The following is a 24,315-nucleotide window of genomic DNA, read 5'->3' on the forward strand; positions in this document are numbered from 1 at the left end:
CGGACTGGCCATCCGACGCCCCCCCGACATCTGGCGCTGCCAGTCCTGGAGGCCCGTGCTGGTATTGACAGGGGTCTGCAGGTTTGCAGCCATGGAGCCCAGGGTGTTGGCAAACCCTGTCTGTGACAGTGCGACGCCGACTCGCACATGGCCACTGGCGCCGATGCCCTCAGCGATGGCCTGCTGAGACTGGGCCATGGCCTGCAGAGACTGGGCCATGGCCTGCAGAGACTGGGCTATGGCGTTGAGCGCCTCTGCCATCTGGCGCTGGCACTGGCTCATGGCCTCCTGTGAGAGGGCAGCCATTTCCTGGGCCACAGACGCCGCCTGCACGGAAGGCCCCAGGCCTCGCAAACCGTTCCCCATGTCTGACACCGTCGCAACCATTGCCTCCACCGCGGACGCCACCCGTGCGGTGTCAGCCTGGGTGGCACGCATGACCGGGACCACTCCCAGCTCCTGGACGCGGGTGGACTCCTCCACCTGCGACCGCAGCCGCCGCAAGCCACCCATCACCCTCTTCGCTCGTCTCCGGGTCGGTGGTTGCATCGGATCTATGTATGGGTGTGGTAACTGCAGGAACCCGGGATCCATCTGGGCGGCAGATGTTCGCTTGGCCTGGGCTGCCCTCTGACCGCCCGGTCCCTCTGCTGCTCCTACCTCCACCTGCTGTACCGGGACGGCTGTGTTGTGCGCACCAGTGAGTGTACCAGACGCCTCATCACTGAAGTGCCCAACCATGGTGAGTGTTTCTGCGATGGTGGAGGGTGTTGGTGAAAGCAGTGGCGTTGTGTCGTGCTCTTCGTCCCACTCTGACTCCATGGCACTTTGGGGTGGGGGTTCGTCTCCACCCATCCACTCTGAGTCACTGTCCGGTATTTCGTCTTCCCGGGTAGAGGTGTCCTGGGTAGTGCTGTCCCGGGTAGGGGTGTCCTGGGTAGTGGTGTCCTGGGTAGTGGTGTCCTGGGTAGTGGTGTCCTGGGTAGTGGTGCCCTGGCTCGGATGTGACGGGGGCCTGTGGCTGCCCCCCTCATCGCTGGGTGGTCGCTCCCGCACGTGACGGGGGTGTCGTCTCCCTGTTGCTCCAGGTCTCTCCGTCTCCTGTGGTGTGCGAGGGACATCCTGCGGGCGTCGCATGCTGGAGGGTGCGGGTCTCTCCGTCTCCTGTGGTCTCCGAGGGGCATCCTGCGGGCGGTGTGCATCTGCGGGGATGGGTGCCTGGACGTTTGGTCCTGCGATACACAATGAAGCATGCATGGTTAGACATCAGGCAGTGATCAGGTGATACGGGGGAGGGGGATATAGGGGAGGGGGGATATGGGGACGGGCTGGTGGTGGCTCACTTGCTGGTGGGCCCCCGACCTCTGCATCAGCAACCTCCCGGTCCTCAGGTCCGCCAGCCAGTTCCAGGGCCCTTTCCTCGTGTACGGTCAGTGGCCTCTCGTCAGCGGGCCCTCCTCCAGTCCTCACATGCTCCCTATTGTTGTGTGCGTGCTTCTCCTGTGGGGGGGGGGGGGTGGTGGCAGGGGTAAAAGGCAACAGTGTTAGGCAGGTATATGAATGCACGCCATCGGTTGCGCGTGCATTGCAGAGGTTAAGGTTAGGGCTGGATTCACTTGGGGATATGGGGGAGGGGGGATATGGGGGATATGGGGGAGGGGGATATGGGGGAGGGGGGATATGGGGGAGGGGGGATATGGGGGAGGGGGGGATATGGGGGAGGGGGGATATGGGGAGGGGGGATATGGGGGAGGGGGATATGGGGGAGGGGGGATATGGGGGAGGGGGGATATGGGGGAGGGGGGATATGGGGGAGGGGGAGATATGGGGGAGGGGGGATATGGGGGAGGGGGGATATGGGGGAGGGGGGATATGGGGAGGGGGGATATGTGGGGGGGGATATGGGGGAGGGAGATATGGGGGAGGGGGGGATATGGGGGAGGGGGGATATGGGGGAGGGGGGATATGGGGGATATGGGGAGGGGGGATATGGGGAGGGAGGGATATGGGGGATATGTGGGAGGGGGGATATGGGGGAGGCTCACCCTGCCTGCTCTGACGAGGTCGTTCACCTTCTTGTGGCACTGGGTGCCTGTCCGTGGTGTCAGGGCCACAGCGGTGACGGCCTTTGCCACTTCCCTCCACAGACGCCGGCTGTGGCGTGGGGCAACTCTGCGGCCGTGCCCGGGATACAGGGCGTCCCTCCTCTGCTCCACCACGTCCAGGAGCGCCTCCACATCGCGTGACTCGAACCTCGGGGCTGAGCGACGGCCAGCCATCCAGTCGAGTGTTGCGGTCGGGTGTTCCGGTCGGGTGGGGGGAGCTGCGCGGCCTTATGAGCCGTCACCCCGTGCAGCGCGTATGACACTGCACGGCGTGAACCACTGCGCAAGCGCGGATCCCGTTAGGTCGCTGCTAGCCCATTTCGGGCCGGCGACTATCGTCCCATTTTTATGACGTGACGCAAGTGGGATTTGCGCCGTTTTTTGCGCCGATCGCGGACTTTCCGCCGATAACGGAGAATTTCGCCCCAGATCTTTCTCTTCCCTCCCCTCCACTCACTCCACTGACCTGATCATCACTAGAGTCCTCAACCCTATGTAGATTGCGAGTGATCACTCCCAAAGTTTCTGGTTACATCTTCCTGCCACGGGTTTCAGGTTCCATCCCCCAGCCAGGCACTCAATCTAGCCAGATGTTGGGAATTAACACTGCTGCCTCATAGTATCAGGGACCCGGATTCGTTTCTGATCTTGGGTGACTACCTGTATGGAATTTGTACATTCTCCCCATGTCTGCGTGGGTTTCCTCCGGGTGCTCCGGTTTCCTCTCACAGTCCAAAGTTGTGCACGTTAGGTTCATTGGCCGTTTTAAATTGCCCTTAGTGCCTAAAGGTTAGGTGGAGGTACAGGGATAGGGTGGGGGGAGGGGGGGAGTGCTCTTTCAGAGGGTTGGTGCAGATTTGATTGGCTGAATGGCTTCCTTCTGCACTGTAGGGCTTCTATACTTTATTTAAATGTTCCTGTGCCAACCCTACACAGCTCTGAACAGGAGCATAAGCCCAACTTCAGGGTTTAAAACTGTTTTCTGATTCACTACACTGTCAACCATGTCACATGGGGAGCAACAGACATGAAATGTACAAAGAATAATACAGCACAGGAACAGGCCCTTCAGCCTTCCAAGCCTGTACCGGTCATGCTACCACCCTTAGCCAAAACCCTCAAAACTTCCTAGTTCCGTATCCCTCTATACCCATCCTATCCATGTATTTCCATGTTTTTGGGATCCTTAAGGGGGAGGGGGAGCAGCCCCAACTCGTGGTCCACATAGGTACCAACGACATAGGTAGGAAAAGGGATAGGGATGTAAGGCAGGAATTCAGGGAGCTAGGGTGGAAACTTAGATCTAGGACAAACAGAGTTATTATCTCTGGATTGTTACCCGTGCCACGTGATAGCGAGATGAGGAATAGGGAGAGAGAGGAGTTGAACACCTGGCTACAGAGATGGTGCAGGAGGGAGGGTTTCAGATTTCTGGATAATTGGGCTCATTCTGGGGTCGGTGGGACTTCTACAAACGGGATGGTCTACCAGCAGGCAGGAAGTGTACCAGCAGGCAGGAAGGTGGTTTAAAGTGTGTCTTCTTCAATGCCAGGAACATTCTGTTGCTAACTTTTGGTTGGCTCTTAAATCGTAATTTGCTCTGTTTGTTTAACCTTTGCTTTGGAGTCGCCAGGTATCTTTATGATACCGCCACGAGGTTCAAGTTCAAGTAATGATCAATAACTCAAAACACCAATTAGTAAGATTCAAATCAAAACACATTTATTATACACAGTCAATCGCTACTCATGCATAAATTCTACTTAATAAACTATCTCTATAACTAACAGGCCTATATGTAGCTTTGGACTGGCCCACCAGGTCAGGGGAACAAATGGCCTTTCGTCCAGGTCCTGAGTCTATGGGATTAAAAAGCTGGTATGGACTGGTAGCTAGGAGCGCCTATCTCGTAGCGAGTGTTGACTTGAGACTTACTTGCTTGGAGGCAGCTTGGACAGTTCACTCTCAAGGGTTGATTCGCTGCTGAGTGATCGTGCCAAGAAGGACGATTTGAACTTGGGGGCTTTACTTTATAGTCCCCAGGGGCTTCCCGCCCTTTGGGGCGGACCCCGTACCTGGTTCCAAGTGATTGGACTACTTTCCGATCACTTGGATCGATTTCTCCAATGCTGGAGCGGTTCCCTGATCGCTAGGCGGTCCTAATTGTCCGTTGGCCTTCCTTTGTCTTGGCTCCTGCTGGCGCTGAGGAGTCTGACTTGGTTTTGTTTACCTTTACAGTTGCCATTGTGCCTGGGGATCGCACATTACTATGTAGATGGCTGCTACATTACTATGCAGATGGCTGCTACATTACTATGCAGATGGCTGCTGGTTTCGGTGCTGTCTGGTTGTTTTGCAGGTTCCAATATACATGATTCCTGTATTTGCTAGTCTTTGCCTGTGTTGGCTGAATTTCCCTTCAGCCTTTGCGGATCTCCATTTTAAGTCGGGAAGTGGCCAACTCAGGTGGCTACAGTCCGGAATAAGGTGGGTGAACTTGCGGCATGGGTTGGTACATGGGACTTCGATGTTGTGGCCATTTCGGAGACATGGATAGAGCAGGGACAGGAATGGTTGTTGCAGGTGCCAGGGTTTAGATATTTCAGTAAGCTCAGGGAAGGTGGTAAAAGAGGGGGAGGGGTGGCATTGTTAGTCACGGACAGTATTACGGTGCCAGAAAGGACGTTTGATGAGGACTCGTCTACTGAAGTAGTATGGGCTGAGGTTAGAAACAGGAAAGGAGAGGTCACCCTGCTAGGGGTTTTCTATAGGCCTCCGAAAAGTTCCAGAGATGTAGAGGAAAGGATTGCAAAGATGCTTCTGGATAGGAGCGAAAGCAACAGGGTAGTTGTTATGGGGGACTTTAACTTTCCAAATATTGACTGGAAACGCTGTAGTTCGAGTACTTTAGATGGGTCCGTTTTTGTCCAATGTGTGCAGGAGTGTTTCCTGACACAGTATGTAGATAGGTCAACGAGAGGCGAGGCCATTTTGGATTTGGTACTGGGTAATGAACCAGGACAGGTGTTAGATTTGGAGGTAGGTGAGCATTTTGGTGATAGTGACCACAATCCGATTACGTTTACTTTAGTGATGAAAAGGGATAGGTATATATCGCAGGGCAAGAGTTATATCTGGGGGAAAGGCAATTATGATGCGATGAGCCAAGACTTAGGATGCATCGGATGGAGAGGAAAACTGCAGGGGTTGGGCACAATGGAAATGTGGAGCTTGTTCAAGGAACAGCTACTGCGTGTCCTCGATAAGTATGTACCTGTCAGGCAGGGAGGAAGTGGTCGAGCAAGGGAACCGTGGTTTACTAAAGCAGTCGAAACACTTGTCAAGAGGAAGAAGGAGGCTTATGTAAAGATGAGACATGAAGGTTCAGTTAGGGCGCTCGAGAGTTATTAGTTAGCTAGAAAGGACCTAAACAGAGAGCTAAGAAGAGCCAGGAGGGGACATGAGAAGTCTTTGGCAGGTAGGATCAAGGATAACCCTAAAGCTTTCTATAGATATGTCAGGAATAAAAGAATGACTAGGGTAAGAGTAGGGCCAGTCAAGGACAGTAGCGGGAAGTTGTGCGTGGAGTCCGAGGAGATAGGAGAGGTGCTAAATGAATATTTTTCGTCAGTATTCACACAGGAAAAAGATAGTGTTGTCGAGGAGAATACTGAGATTCAGGCTACTAGACTAGAAGGGCTTGAGGTTCATAAGGAGGAAGTGTTAGCAATTCTGGAAAGTGTGAAAATAGATAAGTCCCCTGGGCCGGATGGGATTTATCCTACGATTCTCTGGAAAGCTAGGGAGGCGATTGCTGAGCCTTTGGCTTTGATCTTGAAGTCATCTTTGTCTACAGGAATAGTGCCAGAAGACTGGAGGATAGCAAATGTTGTCCCCTTGTTCAAGAAGGGAAGTAGAGACAACCCCGGTAACTATAGACCAGTGAGCCTTACTTCTGTTGTGGGCAAAATCTTGGAAAGGTTTATAAGAGATAGGATGTATAATCATCTGGAAAGGAATAATTTGATTAGAGATGGTCAACATGGTTTTTGAAGGGTAGGTCGTGCCTCACAAACCTTATTGAGTTCTTTGAGAAGGTGACCAAACAGGTGGATGAGGGTAAAGCAGTTGATGTGATGTATAGGGATTTCAGTAAAGCGTTTGATAAGGTTCCCCACGGTTGGCTACTGCAGAAAACACAGAGGCATGGGATTCAGGGTGATTTAGCAGTTTGGATCAGAAATTGGCTAGCTGGAAGAAGACAAAGGGTGGTGGTTGATGGTAAATGTTCAGACTGGCGTCCAGTTACTATTGGTGTACCACAAGGATCTGTTTTGGGGCCACTGCTGTTTGTCATTTTTATAAATGACCTGGAGGAGGGCGTAGAAGAATGGGTGAGTAAATTTGCAGATGACACTAAAGTCGGTGGAGTTGTGGACAGTGCAGAAGGATGTTACAAGTTACAGAGGGACATAGATAAGCTGCAGCGCTGGGCTGAGAGGTGGCAAATGGAGTTTAATGCAGAAACATGTGAGGTGATTCATTTTGGAAGGAATAACAGGAAGACAGAGTACTGGGCTAATGGTAAGATTCTTGGCAGTGTGGATGAGCAGAGAGATCTCGGTGTCCATGTACATGTACATAGATCCCTGAAAGTTGCCACACAGGTTGAGAGGGTTGTTAAGAAGGCATTTGGTGTGTTAGCTTTTATTGGTAGAGGGATTGAGTTTCGGAGCCATGTTGCAGCTGTACAAAACTCTGGTGCGGCTGCATTTGGGGTATTGCGTGCAGTTCTGGTCGCCGCATGATAGGAAGGATGTGGAAGCATTGGAAAGGGTGCAGAGGAGATTTACCAGAATGTTGCCTGGTATGGAGGGAAGATCTTATGAGGAAAGGCTGAGGGACTTGAGGCTGTTTTCGTTAGAGAGTAGAAAATTAAGAGGTGACTTAATAGAGGCATACAAGATGATCAGAGGATTGGAAATGGTGGACAGTGAGAGCCTTTTCCCTTGGATGGTGATGTCTAGCACGAGGGGACATAGCTTTAAATTGAGGGGAGATGGATATAGGGCAGATGTCAGAGGTAGGTTCTTTACTCAGAGAGTAGTAAGGGTGTGGAATGCCCTGCCTGCAACAGTAGTGGACTCGCCCACACTAAGGGCATTTAAATGGTCATTGGATAGACATATGGATGATAAGGGAATAGTGTAGATGGGCTTTAGAGTGGTTTCACAGGTCGGCGCAACATCGAAGGCCGAAGGGCCTGTACTGCGCTGTAATGTTCTATGTTCTATTTGTTGAGATGCCTTAAAGATGCCTAAGTGACAGAGTGCAGCTTGAAACTTTGATGCAGTTTATTACGGAATGCTGAAGTTCTTCAGGCTGCATTGCATAATGATACTGTGCAAATTAAAGTTTAACTATTCCTACAATGGTTGCTCTTATACAAATATTTAGGATAAGGTACCTTGATTCAAATTTGATATGTAAACATTTGTGATATAGACCGAATCGTTGAATCTTAAATATTTCATTGTCTATGAGTTGTCTGTGTGTTGTCAAGCTATTCATTCATTTATGTTACCCACATTTGTGAAAGAAAATTAATATTTTTTTCTTTCACTTTGAATATCCCTATAGGTCTGGATCAGTTGATGTTACCAGCAGATGTTACTTCAATCCAAATGTTGCAAGTGAACTAGTGACGGCAGAAAGAGTCAGGACAGAATTTGCTGCTGGAACAAGTAAAACAAGCTTGCTTGGAAATGTCTACATGCTGCGCAATGACAGTTTGACAGTGGGTAAGTATCAACTCTAATTGCCTTTATTTATAAATAGTTCATTTGAATTAGTAATTAATATGAATTAAGGCTAGTTGACTACTGTGCAAAAAATGGACACGAGTGATTTGTTTTGGGGGGTCGGGGGGTCAAATAGTGATACTAAGCAGAGTTCTGAATTTGACATGGTCCAAGTAGGAAGATAGTGCAGGAGTTGCATTATTAGGGTTCGGGTTACCTACAGTAGAAGCAGTGGCAGAGTCACTGGAAGGTCAAGGTAGGTGGATGGAGGGAGTTAGCTCAATCATTAATGAGTTACACAGATTATAAAAAACCTGGTGACTATACATTCTCTACAACGTCACCAGGGGTGCAGTTTTGAAAAAAAGCATCCCGGCTATCATTGATAATGTACAATTAATTTTGGAGTTTTTCAGATTTTGCTCTTGTGGGAATTAGCAATAAACATTATTTGACGAAGTCAGTTATTTGTTATAAATACTAAGCCCATCAACAGGAACACTTAAAAAGAACTTTCAAAATAATGTTGCAACTGACATGATGACTGTAAATTAGATTTTGAATGACAGGACGCTGGGTTTCACGCCTGGTGCAATCAAAGTTTCAACTTAGCATTGAAACCGGTGTCTGTTTTTGAATTGGGAGCTAAATTCAACAGCGTTCAAAAATGGGCACTGTATGTTTAACTCCAGTTCACTGATTGCAATGCACAATGATTCTCGTGATTTAATTACCCAGTCATGGCTGACCTCGTCGTTGATAGGCTGGATGCATCAGCAAGGGACCAATAACCTGAGTGGCTAGTTTCACTATAAAGGTAGCCTGCACATTTGAACTAGGAGATGCATTGCCACTGGGAGCTTTAGGGGGTCAATTTGCCCTGGGAAAAATAATTTAAAATAGCACAACCGGGAGAATGGCGACTCATCGTTTCCGGACATTGTACTGGGTGCCTTGGCGGAGGAGTTGGAAAGAAGGAGAGATGTCCTGCATCTGCATGGGGCACAGAGGCCTCAAGATGCATACTAAGGGGACAATGGGCGAGATTCTTTTGGTCCACCAGCAGCGTGTTTTTCAGCAGTGCGCCATTCGTGGGCAGCGAGATTCTATACTCCCACTGCCTGTCAGTGGGATTTCCCATTGTAGCCACCTCATGCCGCCAGGAAACCTGTTGGCGGGGGTGCCCGCCAGTGGTAAAAGTGAATTGCAACGACCGGAGAATTTCAGCCAGTGGGAGCAAATAGTCAGGGAGGTGAATGGCAGGCTTCTAGGGACCTGGATGCAGTGCTACGCACAGGTTATAACTCCATGGAGGCGGGGGAGCTGACCATTATTGAGATAGATATTTCTGAGGCAGTGGCAGTGCTTGGACGGAAACCATTCAAGATGATGGTACCCTCATACATAATGACACTTCTGGCGCAGTGGTTAGTATTGCTGTCTCACGGCGCCGAGGTCCCAGGTTCGATCCTGACTCTGGGTCACTGTCCATGTGGAGTTTGCACATTCTCCCCGTATTTGCGTGGGTTTCGCCCCCACAACCCATAGATGTGCAGGGTAGGTGGATTGGCCATGCTAAACTGCTCCTTAACTGGAAAAAATTAATTGGGCAGTCTGAATTTTAAAAAAAATACATAATTACCCTTCTTCCATTGCACCACCCTCATTCGAGCTCTCTGCTGATTTCCAATCACCTCTTCTTTTTGTGCACTCTCACCCCTCCTGGCACCACAACCATATCATTGTGCCATTCCTCCTTCATACACTCAATGAGGTACCAAATGACAAGATTGCTTCGCCTTTGTAAGACCCAGATGAGAACTTTGATGGGATATCTACTGACGAACGTTGAGGGGTATGTACAATGAAATGCTTGGTGTATTGGGAAGCCAGAAAACCATCAAGGAGCATGGAGGAGTCCAGCACAAACCAGCACAGGGTTTTGCACAGAGCGTGGAGCCCATCTTTCCCAGCACGGAAGTTGTGGTCAACTCTATTTGAACACAACGTCTCATAGCCAATATCACAGCTTCCACAGCAGGACAAGCAGCAATGACCCAGTGTCTGAGTGCAATCTCAGACCATGTCATAAAAACTCAGCTTATTTACGTGTAACTTCAGACTGCTGCCATTGTGTCTGTGGATTGCAGTCTTCAAAGGGATTGGAGGGTATCACGGCAACCCCGCACGTCAACAGATTTCTAGGATTGCAGAGGTGCCATCTCCATGGAGCACAATCCTGCTGTCCTCTCTCAGGGTTTCTGCATTCGTCATCCCAAGCCAGTCATTCTGCCAGTGCCCTCGCCGCTGCTAGCTCCGGCTGCTGCTGTCCAGAAGGAGAATGTGCAACCCGAAGTTGAGCATTCTAGGTTCAGAGCTACTCAAGATTGTCGGCCAAGTCCAGCTGCAATCTTCCACACTGAAATTCGGAGGGTGTCAGACACTGAGTCCGTTGTGTTGGAGCACCAGGACAGGTAAAAGCACACAGAAAACGGGCATTAACCTTTCTACATGATGTGGCTTGATTTTATTAGCTTTGTAATTTTGAAGTGGTTTCCATTTTGCTTTAGTAGCCAGGCAGACCAAGTGAACCGGCAGAGAAATTTTGGACCAAAACTGGGCCTCCCACCTGCACGTGTCATCTCTCTGCTCGAACTACTGACTCTTCCGGGAGGCCTGATGTGCCTCCTCCGCCCTCCTAAATTTGGAAATACAATACCTAGTTGGGTTCTCGATCACCAGCCCAGGAGCAGTTCAGCTGGCGTGATACCTCTGGTTGAATGAAGTGTTGAGTTGTACAACAACACAAAATTAGCCAGCCTCTGGCGAAGTGGTTTATCGGGTTGCTTTTTCATGGCATTCTTGAAAGCTTGAACAGTCCTCTCAGCCAAACCATTTGACGTTAGGTGGTAGGGGGCTGTCGACGTGTGTTGTATGCCATTTGCACTCACAAAACGCTGGAAATCATCACCAGTGAAGGGGATACTATTTTCCAAAACAATTGACTCAGGAAGCCCATGAATGCAAAACAATTGGCACAAGGCATCTGCCATGACCACCCAAGGTAGTGGTCCCCATCTCTTGAACTGATAACCACTTTCTATGGGTACCTCCCAGCACCAAAAACACCTTTTCCAGGAATGGGCCCGCATAATCAATGTAGACCCTGGTCCACCGGCGACCTGGCCATTCCCTTGGGTGAAAACTAGTGGAAGGCGGCAAAAATTGTTGCATTTGGCAAAGGTGGCACTGTTATACTAGTTCTTCATTGGTTTTGTCTGTGCCTGGCCCCCGGACGTAAATGCACGCTAACATCTTCATCTCTGTCTTCCCGGGGTGGGCACTGTGAAACTCTTGAAAAAGGAGTCCCTTGGCCTGAGGCAACACGACCACCTGTGATCCCGACAGAATCATGTCATCTTCACATGTCAACTCATCTTAACTAATAAAGTAGGGCCTCAGCTATTCTTACTTCTCGTAATGCCAGCCAGTCTGTATCGTTCATTGACCTTTGAAAGGATAATGTCTCTTTAGGTCCAGTTACAGATGCGTCCCACAGACACTGGCAAAGAGTCTAGGAGGTTTAAGACTAGAATGATCTCCTGGGGTACAGATTGAGGTGGAATGCTCTTCAGTAGGGGCAGACAGCTTAATGCATATACAATATCAATTTGTGTCTCAGGCCGGTGCTGTAAGACATAGTTGTAAGCCGCCAACAGCCGGGTCCAATGCTGCCAAGCCTGTGGGTGGTATGGGCTTATCTTCCAGTAACAGGCCCAGTAATGGCTTGTCGTCAGTCACTATTTCGAACTGTCGACTGTACACATACTGGTGGAATTTCTTCACACCAAATATGACAGCTAAGCCCTCCTTCTCAATCTGGGTGTATTTTCGTTCTGTTTCAGAAAGGTCACTCGAGGTACAGGCTACAGGACGTCCCAAACCATTTACAATTTTATGGGATAAAGTGGCCCCTATACATTAAGGGGGCCAACACATGTCAGCACTATTGGTTTCCCCAGACCAAAATGCACCAAGAGGTTTGATGATTGCAGTGTTTGCTTCACAACTCGGAAGGCCTTCTCGTGAGGCTCCCTCCATTCCCCCCACTGATTCTTCCTTAATAACGGGTGTAATGGTGCCAATGTTGTGGCTCGATCCAAGGAAGGACTCAAACTCCCTAACATTTCTGGGTGCGGGAACATTTCGTATGGCCTTGACCTTTTCTTCCACTGGATGCCACCTTGTCGCATCAATGTAAAATCCTGGGTACGTCACGTCTGAGGCCTGAAAAGTACATTTTTCAAACGATACCGAACGCCAGTCTGATATACTGGAAGAGGCCTTTATGGGTATTGATTGTAGAAAATTTCTGAGACTCCTCATCCACCTCCAGTTGCAGGTAGGCATAACTGAGGTCCAATTTTGAATAGGTGAGGCCCCCTGTCAGCTTGGTATAGAGGTCTTCAATTCAGGGAATCGGATACCGATCGACCTGGGCAGCTTGATTTATTATCGGCTTACATTTGCCACAAATCCTAATTGGTCGATCAGGTGTAAGGACAGGCACTAGTGGCGCCGCCCACTCTAAAAACTGAATGGGCTTGGATATACCCAGCCCTTCCAATCTCTTTAGCTCTGCTTCAATCTTCTGATGAAATGCTTATCGCACTGGTCTGGCTCTGAAGAACTTGGATGTCGAATCGGATTGACATATACCTTGACTTTTAGGCCTTTCATCTGACCTAATTCTTTGTGGAACATGTTTTCATATCTCTTTGAGGCACTTGGAGGAGGCCATCACACATTTTAGTGATTTCCAGCCAGTAGAACCTAATCTTCTGTAACCAGTCTCTTTCCAAAAGACTGGTTTTGTGTCCTTCCATGATAACCAAAGGCAGATTGGTCTCCTGCCCTCTGTCAGCCACTGAGGTGTTGGCTGTTCAGAGGATCTTCAAAATCTACCCCCAGTGAATGTCGAAAGCTTGGCTGTAGTACTCTCTGTTCCTGCACGTAGATATTACTTACCCACGATGGTCACCGAAGCCCTGGTGTCGAATTCCATTTTAAGGGGTCTACTATTTACCCTTAAGACAATTTCAATTGGAGGCATCTTATTCAATTGGACTATATTCAACCGGTGCATTGCATGCTCATTTTCAGAGCTCTTCTCCACTATGTTCAGTGGCGCTGTGGACTCCTGCTGCTGCTGTTCCTTTGGAATTGGCGCGCTTTGCCTTGAATGGCAACGTCCTGGAATGTGCCCCCTTCGGTTGCAATGGAAGAACACAAACTCCCGAGCATGGCAGGTCCCCTGAGGATGGTCCCCCTCTCCCCCCCTCACCTTGGATTCAGTTTGATGCCCTGATCCCTTCCCACTCCTTGGGTTCCGGTTCTGTACTGAGGACCGTGTCTGAGGTGTGCCTGTTGATCCTGCCACAGACCTTGCGGTGGTACCACCCAATACTTGGTTAGCCTCCCTTTCAGTCACACTCTGAAGGTCAGTGACACCTTTTTTAACAAATACCATCATCTGAGCTATCTCGGTCATTGTTGCAGCGTAATCAACGTCTCCACCTGAAGTGTCTTCTCCATATTAAGGTTATGGATCCCATAAACAAACTGGTTGCACAATATGCCACTCAGCATGGTCCCAAACTCACAGGGATTCTCCGACCCTCCGTGTCAGAATCGCGCTCAGCGCGGGGGCGGAGAATAGCCATTCATGCCAGAAATCCGGCGCTTCCGCAATTCTCTGCAGACCTGCCAGTCGCAAGCGCGGTCGATGCGGCGCCGGCTGGGGGCCATTGGAACAGGCCCCCACAGCGATTCTCCGCGGCCGACCGGCCAAACTCCCGTCGGCGTGGTTTACATCTGGTACCACCCACGGGAGCTGGGACCCGCGGCCGCGGTCTTGGTGGGGTGCAGCGGGAATCTGACTCCGGGTGGAGGGAGCCTCAGCGGTGGCCAGGCTCGTGATTGGGATCCACTAATTGGCGGGCCATCGCGGTCTGGGGGGACCTACCTTACTCCGTGTGGGCCCGCTGTGTGGCTCTGCCATGTTGGCGGCGCCCGTGCCGAGGTGGGCCGCCGAGCACATGCGCGGACCCGCTTGTGGCCGCCTTGTGCATGCGCAGCCGCACGGTCTGGACAGCAGGGCCCAGCCGGCAGCCAGAGCTGCGTGACGCCGCTGGGGCTCTGCTAGCCCCCTGGAAAATGGAGAATCACCCCGGATTTCCAAGGAAAAAGTTCGGAGTGTTCTCGCCCATTTTCCAGCGGGCATGGGGACTTAGTCCCCAAAAGGGAGAATCCCAGCCAAGGTCTTTGAGTTGGGTGCCTCCAGGAATGTGAGGTTCCTAATCAAATTGTACTTTTGGGGCCTGCAAACTTCTGCCTATCCTTGCCTGTGATCTTGTTCATGTTAAAGAAGAACCAGAGCAGTTTGATGTACTGACTCCATGACTTAACCCCTAAGTCAAATGGGTCTAGTTTCCCAATTCGAGACTTTTCCACTCACAATTTAAATGACTCTGACACTTTCTGGAGCTTCTCTACTTTCTCAATTGTTCCTTCTTTCCCCTCGATTCACGATGACTGTCAGCTTAGACCGAAAACATTTATCTCGTCACCGCGAGGTGGCTTGAGACATAAACTGGAGACTTCCAGTAAAAGAAAAGGGGGATTATTATAAAAGGAACAGGCAAAGAACACTATACAACAGGCCTTTACACTTCAGCACCCTCTTTCACACTGCCTGGGGTTCTATTCGCAGAGCCCAGCACAAACTCCCCATCGGCTCCCCATCGTGTACTCCCACATGATTGGCCCCGAGCCGATCACGTGGTCTGTGGAACCCGTCCCCTTAAACGGGCCATGCTCCCACACCTAGCTTTGTTAAAAATTTGTTAATAGGACATGGGCATAATCTGTGTAGGCAAGATTTGTTGCCCAAACCTAATTTTCGTTGAACAAGTGGCGGTGAGCCACCTCTTTGAGCCACTGTAGTCCATGTCATGAATGTACACTGTTAAAGTTGGTACTATAGAGCCATTGGTCTGAGACAATAATGGTGGTATCGCAATGTCTGCGACTATGTGAGTTGTATTGCCCAGTCTATCACAGTTGGATTAAAGGCACTAAGGATATCTACCAAAGCAATCTTATATAGGTAACACTGCTTTGGGTCAGCTAAAGTTGAAGTTAACTTTTCACACAATGTCACAGAGTGAACAATCTTTTTCAAAACTGTCTTTTTTTTACTTGTGGTACAGAGTAGTAAACTTCTTCTAATGTATTGTACATTTAACCAAAGGCGTATTTAAAGTTTTGGTGGCCCAGCGCTCTCCCTCTTTGCTGGACCCCCAAGTCACACCCCACCCTCTGGTGACATGGTGACCTGCCCCAAATGACAACAAGCCCTACCCTAAATGGCATTAACCCCCACCCAAAATGACATCAATGCTCTCCTGATCCCATCCACCTCAATGCTACCTGATCTGACCTCTGTTCTCACCCTCGCCGGTTCCGTTGCCCAGCTCTCCTGACACACAGCCCAAGCCTCTGGTCGGGTCGCCCCGCTTCTCCCCAAAAGCCACGTGGAGCCTGCCTGGCCCTCGCACCTCCCGACTGCTCACCTCTTGCTCAGGTTGGGTGGGAAGGGGGGTTGAGCTTCGACAACCGCATATGCTTTTGGCTGGCAGCCTGGCTGCTGTTGGCTTTATATGGCCTGCCCTGCCCTCTGCTCTTTGTTTGGTTGGTTTTCTACCATCCGACCTCCTCAGCCCTGGCCTGCAGGTCAAGAGTCGCCCACTGCTCCCCTCAACGGCCGTTGGCCAGTGCCTCCTTCTTGGTTCTCACTGAAGGCCCCACAGGCTCGTACCCTGATGTAAGGTTGCCAACCTCACTTTTGCCTCAGGCTGCCGAGCCCAAATGCCGAAGGCCTGGCTGCTGTTTCACTAAAGGAACGTTCAAAAACTCACACCAGGCAATCAGGAGATCTGTCTGAACTGCTCTCTAGTCTCCACCACTCCTCAACGTCTGGGATAGTATTTTCCTGCTCTAAGGGGCTCCTCCAGTCAGAGCCAGATGTGGTTCTGCATTGCCTGCTGATAGGCCCAAGAATTAGCCTTTTTTGAAAATTCAGAGCTACCAGGCTCTGATTGGTTCTCCCACAGCCATCTGTCAGTATGGGGCCTCCCCATTAGCCAGGGCCGCACACTGCCGCACTGTGTGTTTCATTGTAAGTCCGCCTTTGCATTTAACCTCATTCAAATGAGGCCATACGAGGGATAATTGCATGAATTTGTGCTCCCCGTGGGAACCTTGCTCAGAGAACCAGGACTATGGCGCTGTAGCTCTATCTCTTACTCCAATTCCTTTTACCTGCAGCAGTCCCACTGGATATAAAAGATTGCAGAACTACCCCATGTAACTCAAATTGACTGGACATTTCACACTTAAGTAAATTATTGTACATCATCGCAATGAGAAGATTTTATTCAATTATATTTCACTATTAATTGTCCTGTATCCTGTATTTTCTATGCAGAAGCTAAAGAACCCGTCTCTGCCAGCAAAATAGAAATTCCTTATTGGGGAATCATACTCATCGTCCTAGGTGTGCTTCTCGTACTACTTCTGCTCTTCCTCTTGGGTTTACTGGTATGTACATTGGATTTTTCAATATTTTGCACAGTCCTGAAATCTAGAAATGCACAGTATGTAATGGAAAATTGACTGAACAAGATCATTACGTAGGCATGACATATAAAATCACTGGTCAACTCAGTCATAAAAATCATTTGTCTCTGAGGCTTAACAGCACAGAATTATCATTATTATTTCAATTTAAGTGCAGAATAAATTCTATTACTTCCGTTTTTCGAGTAAACCTGCTCAAAACATGAAAACGTGGGTTGGTAGCACAGAGCAGGTCAGTCAGCATCTCCAGGGAGAAAATACCGTCAATTTTCCAAGTGGATCCTTTCTTCAGATCTGGAAAGAAAGACAAGCCAATAAGGGAGAAAGGGCAACAACAGACTCCGTCATACCACCAGCACCACCCACTGTAAAATATCTAAAGGTCATAGAGAAAGTCTGAAGTGACTAAAGTCAGTATTCAGATCTTAACGGCATATTACCCAAGGAGAGAGATAGGACACTCTTCCTGAACTCAGTTGGAACATGATGTGGGGATGCCGGCGTTGGACTGGGGTGAGCACAGTGAAGAATCTGACAACACCAGACTAAAGTCCAACAGGTTTGTTTGAATCACTAGCTTTCGGAGTGCAGCTCCTTCATCGGATGTGTTGTAACAGAAGAGGAGCCAAATTCGTCAGTTGGAACAGAATAAGAACCAAAAGTTCATGGGTCAGTGTGGGAATAGGAGGGGAGGTTGCAGCAGTGAGCTATACTGAAATCATAATCAAACTTGCAGAAATAAAGATTGCAACATGAAATACAGTACACTAGGTTGGAGATTAGTGCAAATCATTACTCCCTGTGCTTGGAATGTATTTTTTTCCTATTATCTGTCCCCAGTTAATTACTGTAGCGTCACCCTCATAGTCAGCAATTTTGATGAAGAGAGTATGGACAGGTTATTCCATTCTGGCAGAATCTTCGTGTACATTTGGCTTTTCACGTGTCTTGTGGTTGCACTCCTAACCCTGGCTGATTTTCCTGTGTCAGGGGTCATATTTCACTACAATGGACCTTGAATCCCTATTGCAGCCCAGTTTTGTTGGAGGCCAATTATTTTTACGAAAGTGAAATTGTTGCATGGCCAAAGCTGCTATTTAAACTGCTTGTCTGCTCCGATAGTAATCCTAAGTACCAGAACTGCCGTGTGTTTTCTGGGTGTTATAACTCTGCAGGAGGCTAGGGGATCTGCAACCTCAGAGGTCCTGGGGCTTCACCTGAGTGCGGTCTGTCTAGATTGGGTGGATGGAGCTACCCCCTTAATCCAGAGGCTCTGGGACATAAATACCTCTTGGGCCGGGCGCCAGAGACCCTTCAGGAGGAGAAGGTGTAATAAATATTTGAGTTTCTTACAGTTATCACTTCCGGGTGGTCGCTTGCCTGGGATATTACACTATGATATAAATAACAGAGGGTATCGTGTATCGCATCAAGTGTTTCATTTCAATTTTCTCAGCCCTATTAGAACAGACGTATTCTATTTCTTAATCACTTCCAATGAAATTTCTGGATGTCTGATCTTCCCCTGCCACAGCTTCACAGGTGAGCCAGTGTTGGTCAAACAGAAAATTCCAACTTGGTTTTGGAGAAATAGTTGCAGTAGATTTAAACATCGTGGCAAATGACACTAAACAACACTAGTCATACCTCCTAAGCCATCAATTGATAAAAGTTGGGAGAGAGCGTTGATTAACATCAGAATATTATTCCCGACAACATTTGATTTCAGTGGGCAAGATTTGGAACTGCTTCAAATCCTTTACTGTGGTCATTAATATTTCTGTTTTCAGTGCCATTTCCTGCTGCTCCATTAGTACGAGCAGCAAAACACGTAGATTGCCCATCACAGTAAATTGCCCTTCTGCTCTACAACTTTAAAAGAGCAATGTGTAAAATAGAACTGTTCTCTAACAAAGCAGACTGAACATAGAAGAGCTTAGCCATCCTCAGCTGAAGATGAGTGGCACCTGTGCATTTTGGTATTATTTAGGTAGCATTTCAAGTATTATTTATAGAATTACCTAATAAATTATAATATTTCTTGTGTGTTTACTAACCAACAATATTTTAATCTTCCAGATTGCATTCTGTTTGAAAAGAAAGAACCATGCATCCTACGATGTGATGCAAAACCCTTCTGGCTTCTACTTTCTGCATCAAAAGTTCTACTGATAAGAAATACTGACAATAAAATTGAATCTTGGTAATAAGTAGCAACCATGCAAAATACAGTTGGTTAAAGTAGAAATAGCATAGGACAGTTATGTAGCCATATAGAACTAGTCTAAAATCAGTTATATGCTGGAACTCTCTACATTCCTCTAGGATACATTAAAGATTATACTTGAAGAAAGCACGCAAGGAAAATATAGATTTTATATCGGTGATGGAATGTTCAGGTATTAAAACAAAAACAAAACAAGAAAAATGTCAAATAGTGGAATGTGTTTTCTTTATGGATGTTTCATTTGTGAATCAGTTGCCATAACTTATTGACACTCTTCTGCATTTTCTTAAATGTTACATTTATCTGTATTGTCTTTACACAAATTTCAAGAACGTGAAATTTGACAATAGAATTATTGTTGTGCTCAAATGTTTTGACTGTATAATTTTAGTAAACTATTTAAAATAATTTTGATGACAGAAGAAATAGGTCAAAGTATTTATAAAATTATTATTTTTCTGGGTGATGAACATTTACAAAGCTGTCTATTTTTGTAAATCCTTTCATGTAATGAAATCGAAGAATAATCTATTCAATTAAACAATTGTTGAGACCGTATTTAATTAATAACAGCAGTGTGTTGTGGATCAGATTACTATACAAAATGATCTCGGGAGCCCATAGGTACAGAACGAACGTTTATTGACCAACGCTTTGGGAGAACATTACCCCAGAGAATGTCTCTGAAGCAGGACCCTACCCAATTGAAAAACCATGAAATATTTATACATTGAGAGTGATGTGCGCAGTACATTGCTTAAATTCTAACATTGCCTGCCTTGGGTTTATATTAAACAATTTGCATATTTTCACGTGGCAGGGTGTATGCTATCTCAAGAATTATTTATCTGTCTTCCCTACCTCTTAGAGGTTCCTCCTAACCTCTTGTTGCTATTAGGCTCAGCCTTGCACTGCTAGCTTTGGCTGCTAAATCAGGGGCGAAATTCTCCGGTATCGGCGCGATGTCCACCGACCGGCGCCAAAAACGCGCAAATCAGTCGGGCATCGCGCCGCCCCAAAGGTGCAGAATCCTCCGCATCTTGGGGGCCCAGCCCCAATCTTGCGGGGCTAGGCCCGCGCTGGACTAATTTACGCCCCGCCAGCTGGCGGAAAAGGCCTTTGGTGCCCCGCCAGCTGGCACGGAAATGATATCTCCGGGCGGCGCATGCGCGGGCGCGTCAGTGGCCGCTCACGGCATCCACGTGCATGTGCAGTGGAGGGAGTCTCTTCCGCCTCCGCCATGGTGGAGACCGTGGCGAAGGCGGAAGGAAAAGAGTGCCCCCACGGCACAGGCCCGCCTGCGGATCGGTGGGCCCCAATCGCGGGCCAGGCCACCGCGAGCCCCCCAGATCGCCCCGCGACTCCCCCAGGACCCCGGAGCCAGCCCGCGCCGCCTTGTCCCGCCGGTAAGAGAGGTAGTTTAATCCACGCCGGCGGGACAGGCATTCTAGCAGCGGGACTTCAGCCCATCCGGGCCGGAGAATCGCGGGGGTGGGGCCTGCCAACCAGCGCGGCGCGATTCCCGACCCGCCGAATCTCCGGTGCCGGAGAATTCGGCAACCGGCGGGGGCAGGATTCATGCCAGCCCCCGCCGATTCTCCGACCCCCCGCCGGGTCGGAGAATCTCGCCCCAGGTCTTTGAAGTACTATAGAAGTCAACAGGCATTCAAGATACTGACATGGGCCCTGGAGATATCTGAGGCTTATTGACACCAGCTGGCTTGTAAGCATCCAGCTAGTAGTGCTTGCCACATCAGCATGTTAGCTGGCTAATGTCTTTACCCTGAACGTGGAATTGTACATATCCTTTCGAATACAAGTTTTCAAATCCTTCTAAAAGTCCCTTTAGTAGATTACATAGATCTCCTAGTCCCATTTGATGTAATCATTTAGCCCACCATAATCCATACTCATTACTTGCCCAAATAAATTGTTGCACTAAACCGTAATCATTATTTCCCTGCTACAAGTGCTGTATGCTGAACATTGTAATCTGCATTAAAATTACATGTTTTTGTCAATTAAAATTGATGGTATAAGACAGCAACCCAGGTCCAAGATAACCCAAATGCAGGCCCAACTCTGATAAAGAGCTTTGCAAGTAGGACTGGATATTCATTTTTTTAAATCACTTTCATACTGTGTTTATTGTAACAAAGTCAAGGAAACTGTTTTAAATTCTGACAAGTGGCTTCCGGCAGCCATTACATTCTCTATAAATATTCTTTATTAATTTTATATTGATTTTGTATTTAAAGCCAGTCATGAAACAGATAAGACATGTACCTTGATTACATAATAATTAGTTAATTAATAGATAATTACATTTCAGTAGAGTGCATTAATACATCATAGAGCTGATGTTTCTGGAAACATCTAGGATTTGTGAAATCTAGAATCAAATAAAGAGATAACATTACGGTATGAAATAGTTCTATTGCATTCATAGAATTTTCATAGAATTTACAGTGCAGACGGAGGCCATTCGGCCCATCGAGTCTGCACCGGCTCTTGGAAAGAGCACCCTAACCAAGGTCAACACCTCCACCCTATCCCCATAACCCAGTAACCCCACCCAACACTAAGGGCAATTTTGGACACTAAGGGCAATTTATCATGGCCAATCCACCTAACCTGCACATCTTTGGACTGTGGGAGGAAACCGGAGCACCCGGAGGAAACCCACGCATACACGGGGAGGATGTGCAGACTCCGCACAGACAGTGACCCAGCAGGGAATCGAACCTGGGACCCTGGAGCTGTGAAGCAATTGTGCTATCCACAATGCTACCGTGCTGCCCTCAAACTCTGATTCCTACCTAAAATAATGAAATAAGAAGGTGCACCTACTTGAGGATTAATCGAATTAATCGTATATCAAAATCGACCAATTGTCATGTTACAGCAGTCCCAACTAGGACAAGGTAATAGTGATTTTGGGATAACAATGACATTTTTGGTGGGGGGGGTGGGGGGGGGGGGGGGGGGGTGGAGGAGTGTTGTCTTCCTTGCTGGTCATATACTGAAGATCTCTTAATGCAGGATTCCTGGACAACAACTGTTCCAGATAGATTTGAAAGCTCTAAAGGTAGCATTCCTAAAAGAATTACTGTCAAATAAGGGGTTCACGAGGGTTACATTTTTACAGTCTGATCATCCGCAAGACATTTTAAGGAGTCGTTGTCTTACAATTCTAAGTATATATTTCTCTTTTAAGAACCCTGTTCTAAAATTTACTATCCAAAGATCTGCATTTGCCTTAATTAGTTGACATCTTGTCCGAACCAAAGTGAATTTCTGAAATGGCAAAATCAAATGGTTGAAATCAATTACGTTTCAGACATAAACCGATAAATGGGCTTTTGTTAAGATCTATACAGGTAGAAATACAGCTGCTGTGGCAGCTTTCAGAGGCCTGCAGCAATGGTGATGGTCATTGACTGCAGCAACCACAAGGCCTAAAGGTCTTTTGCAGTAGTTAAAAAGGTAATAACCCGCAAGTACTTACAGGGTGTGAACAATTAACTTCCCCATGAACCTTGCGGAACGCGAGCTCTCCTGTTAATGGGCGGGGTACCTCTAAACCATGTATAGTCGTGTGGATGTAAAGCTGGCCTGTTAGTCACTGGCAAGGCAGACTCAGTTGGGGTCCACTGTGTGATGTATATAATAGTTATTGCAAATAAACTAAGTTTCTTTGAACATCTCAATGTGCGGCCTTATCAAAGGACTATTATTTTAATAATGCCAGCAAACCCAATCGGAACCATCAATCTGGATGGAAAGAGGGCAAGGCTAACCATCTGCTTCTATGGAGCACTTCTCCAAATGTGCGATTTAAATAGCATTACAATTATACCTAGGAAATCCTCAGAAGTCCCTCGTAGCACAAAGGCAGCAGAAGCCTTGTCTTGAACGTCTCGGCATTCCCCACAAGGAAAGCTGCCACATATTTTGTTGTCGTGAATAACAAATAGGGTTAATTCCTTGATTCATGTTGTGATTAAAGTCAAGGAATCCAGAATAGGAGCGGCCCGGTGGCACGCTGGTTAGCACTGCTGCCTCATGGCGTGGAGGACCCAGGTTCCATCCCGACTCCGGGTCACTGTCCGTGTGGAGTTTTGCATATTCTCCCCGTGCCTTCATGGGTCTCACGCCCACAACCCAAAGATGCGCAGGGTAGGTGGATTGGCCATTCTTTTGAGGTCCACCAACAAAACAGAAGAAAGGAAAACAAACTGAAGGACAAAGCAAAAAAGGGCCGCTCCTGTTAGGGGCACTGCCCGAACATAACAAAGATCGATGGAAACTTAAAAAGCATCAAATAAGAGTGTAGTTGAAGGGGTCAATAAAGCACCCCAACCCCTGCGGTGCCCACCGCCTCGATGGTGCCCGTGGACATCGCATACTACCTTTCCAGGGACACCCAGCCACGAATGTAGCTGCGGAAGAGGGACAGACAGTCTGGCCGGACGACCCCCTCAGTTGCCCGCTGCCTGGACCTATAAATGGTGCGCTTCGCCAGGCCTAGGAGCAGGTTCACAAGGAGGTCTTCCGCCCCTCTCCACTTAGTTTAGGAGCGTGGGCCTGATGTGCAAACAAAACTCCAGCAAAATATTGGTTAGAAAACTAAAAAGAGAGTGCAGCCTAAAATATGTAACATAGACATGGTCCACGGACTCCACAAAGCCGCAAAAATGGCAGGCTTCTTGGGTGTCCGTGAATCGGTGCAATCAGTGATTGTACGGCACTGCTGCATGCAACACCCCCCACCCCAGGTCCCCAAGATTGAGGGGGAGGAGTCCTCCATGGAAGGTCCTCTAGTGGGGACCTCTGCCGCCGGATGGCAATAAGCATGCCATGGCATGTCCGGACGACGGCGAGGGTAAGGAGGTGAAGGATGTGCAGCAGCAGCCTGTACAAGAAACCCCTCTGCGCAGTGCGAAAAGGCACGGAGGGTATTTCCGCGAGGCGGCTAGGATTGTGGGGCACCAGCCCCCAGGGAAGGTTTTGGGGCCTGGGACCAATGTGGAATTACGTCCGGGCAGGGGTTCGCCCAGACGGGATACCATCACACACCTGCGCGTCCTCCAAACCACGAGTGCCATCGGGTCCGAGCACAACCGTTTTGAGGTCTCGGGTGGCATTGGCTGCGAGCCGGACGTCCACCGCTGCACGGTGTGCTAACTCATGGGGCGTCATACAGCCCACTCCACCGCCACCCAGCAAGTCCCCGATCCGGGTCACCCCGGCAGCCACAGCTCGCTCCTCCGCCAGCCACTCAAAATGGTATTGGTGGAGGTGCGGATTCCTGAGCAGCGGCTCCCTGATGACAGCCACCACTCCTGACGGGGGGGGGGGGGGCTGTGGCACAAGACAACCATGTTCCAGACTTTGAGCAGGTCCTGCTAAAAGATGGGCAGCGCCTGCAGAGGGTGACGAAGATCCTGCAGATCTATGAACAGGAGCTGCACGTCATAAT

General features: G+C 48.6%; 1 protein-coding gene across 1 annotated transcript in view; it reads left to right on the top strand.

Annotated features, from left to right (window-relative positions):
- The window catches only part of LOC140405790 (mucin-16-like), a 133,058-nt gene extending 113,655 nt beyond the window's left edge, over positions 1-19,403 (top strand). Inside the window, exons 70-72 of the mRNA XM_072494223.1 lie at positions 7,746-7,906; positions 16,455-16,567; positions 18,686-19,403. Coding sequence (XP_072350324.1) covers positions 7,746-7,906; positions 16,455-16,567; positions 18,686-18,778 — 367 coding nt within the window. The 3' untranslated portion in view covers positions 18,779-19,403. The remainder of the gene's footprint in view (positions 1-7,745; positions 7,907-16,454; positions 16,568-18,685) is intronic.
- Positions 19,404-24,315: the final 4,912 nt, after the last annotated feature.

Source organism: Scyliorhinus torazame, unplaced genomic scaffold (assembly GCF_047496885.1).
Source record: "Scyliorhinus torazame isolate Kashiwa2021f unplaced genomic scaffold, sScyTor2.1 scaffold_239, whole genome shotgun sequence".
Taxonomy (NCBI): Eukaryota; Metazoa; Chordata; class Chondrichthyes; order Carcharhiniformes; family Scyliorhinidae; genus Scyliorhinus; species Scyliorhinus torazame.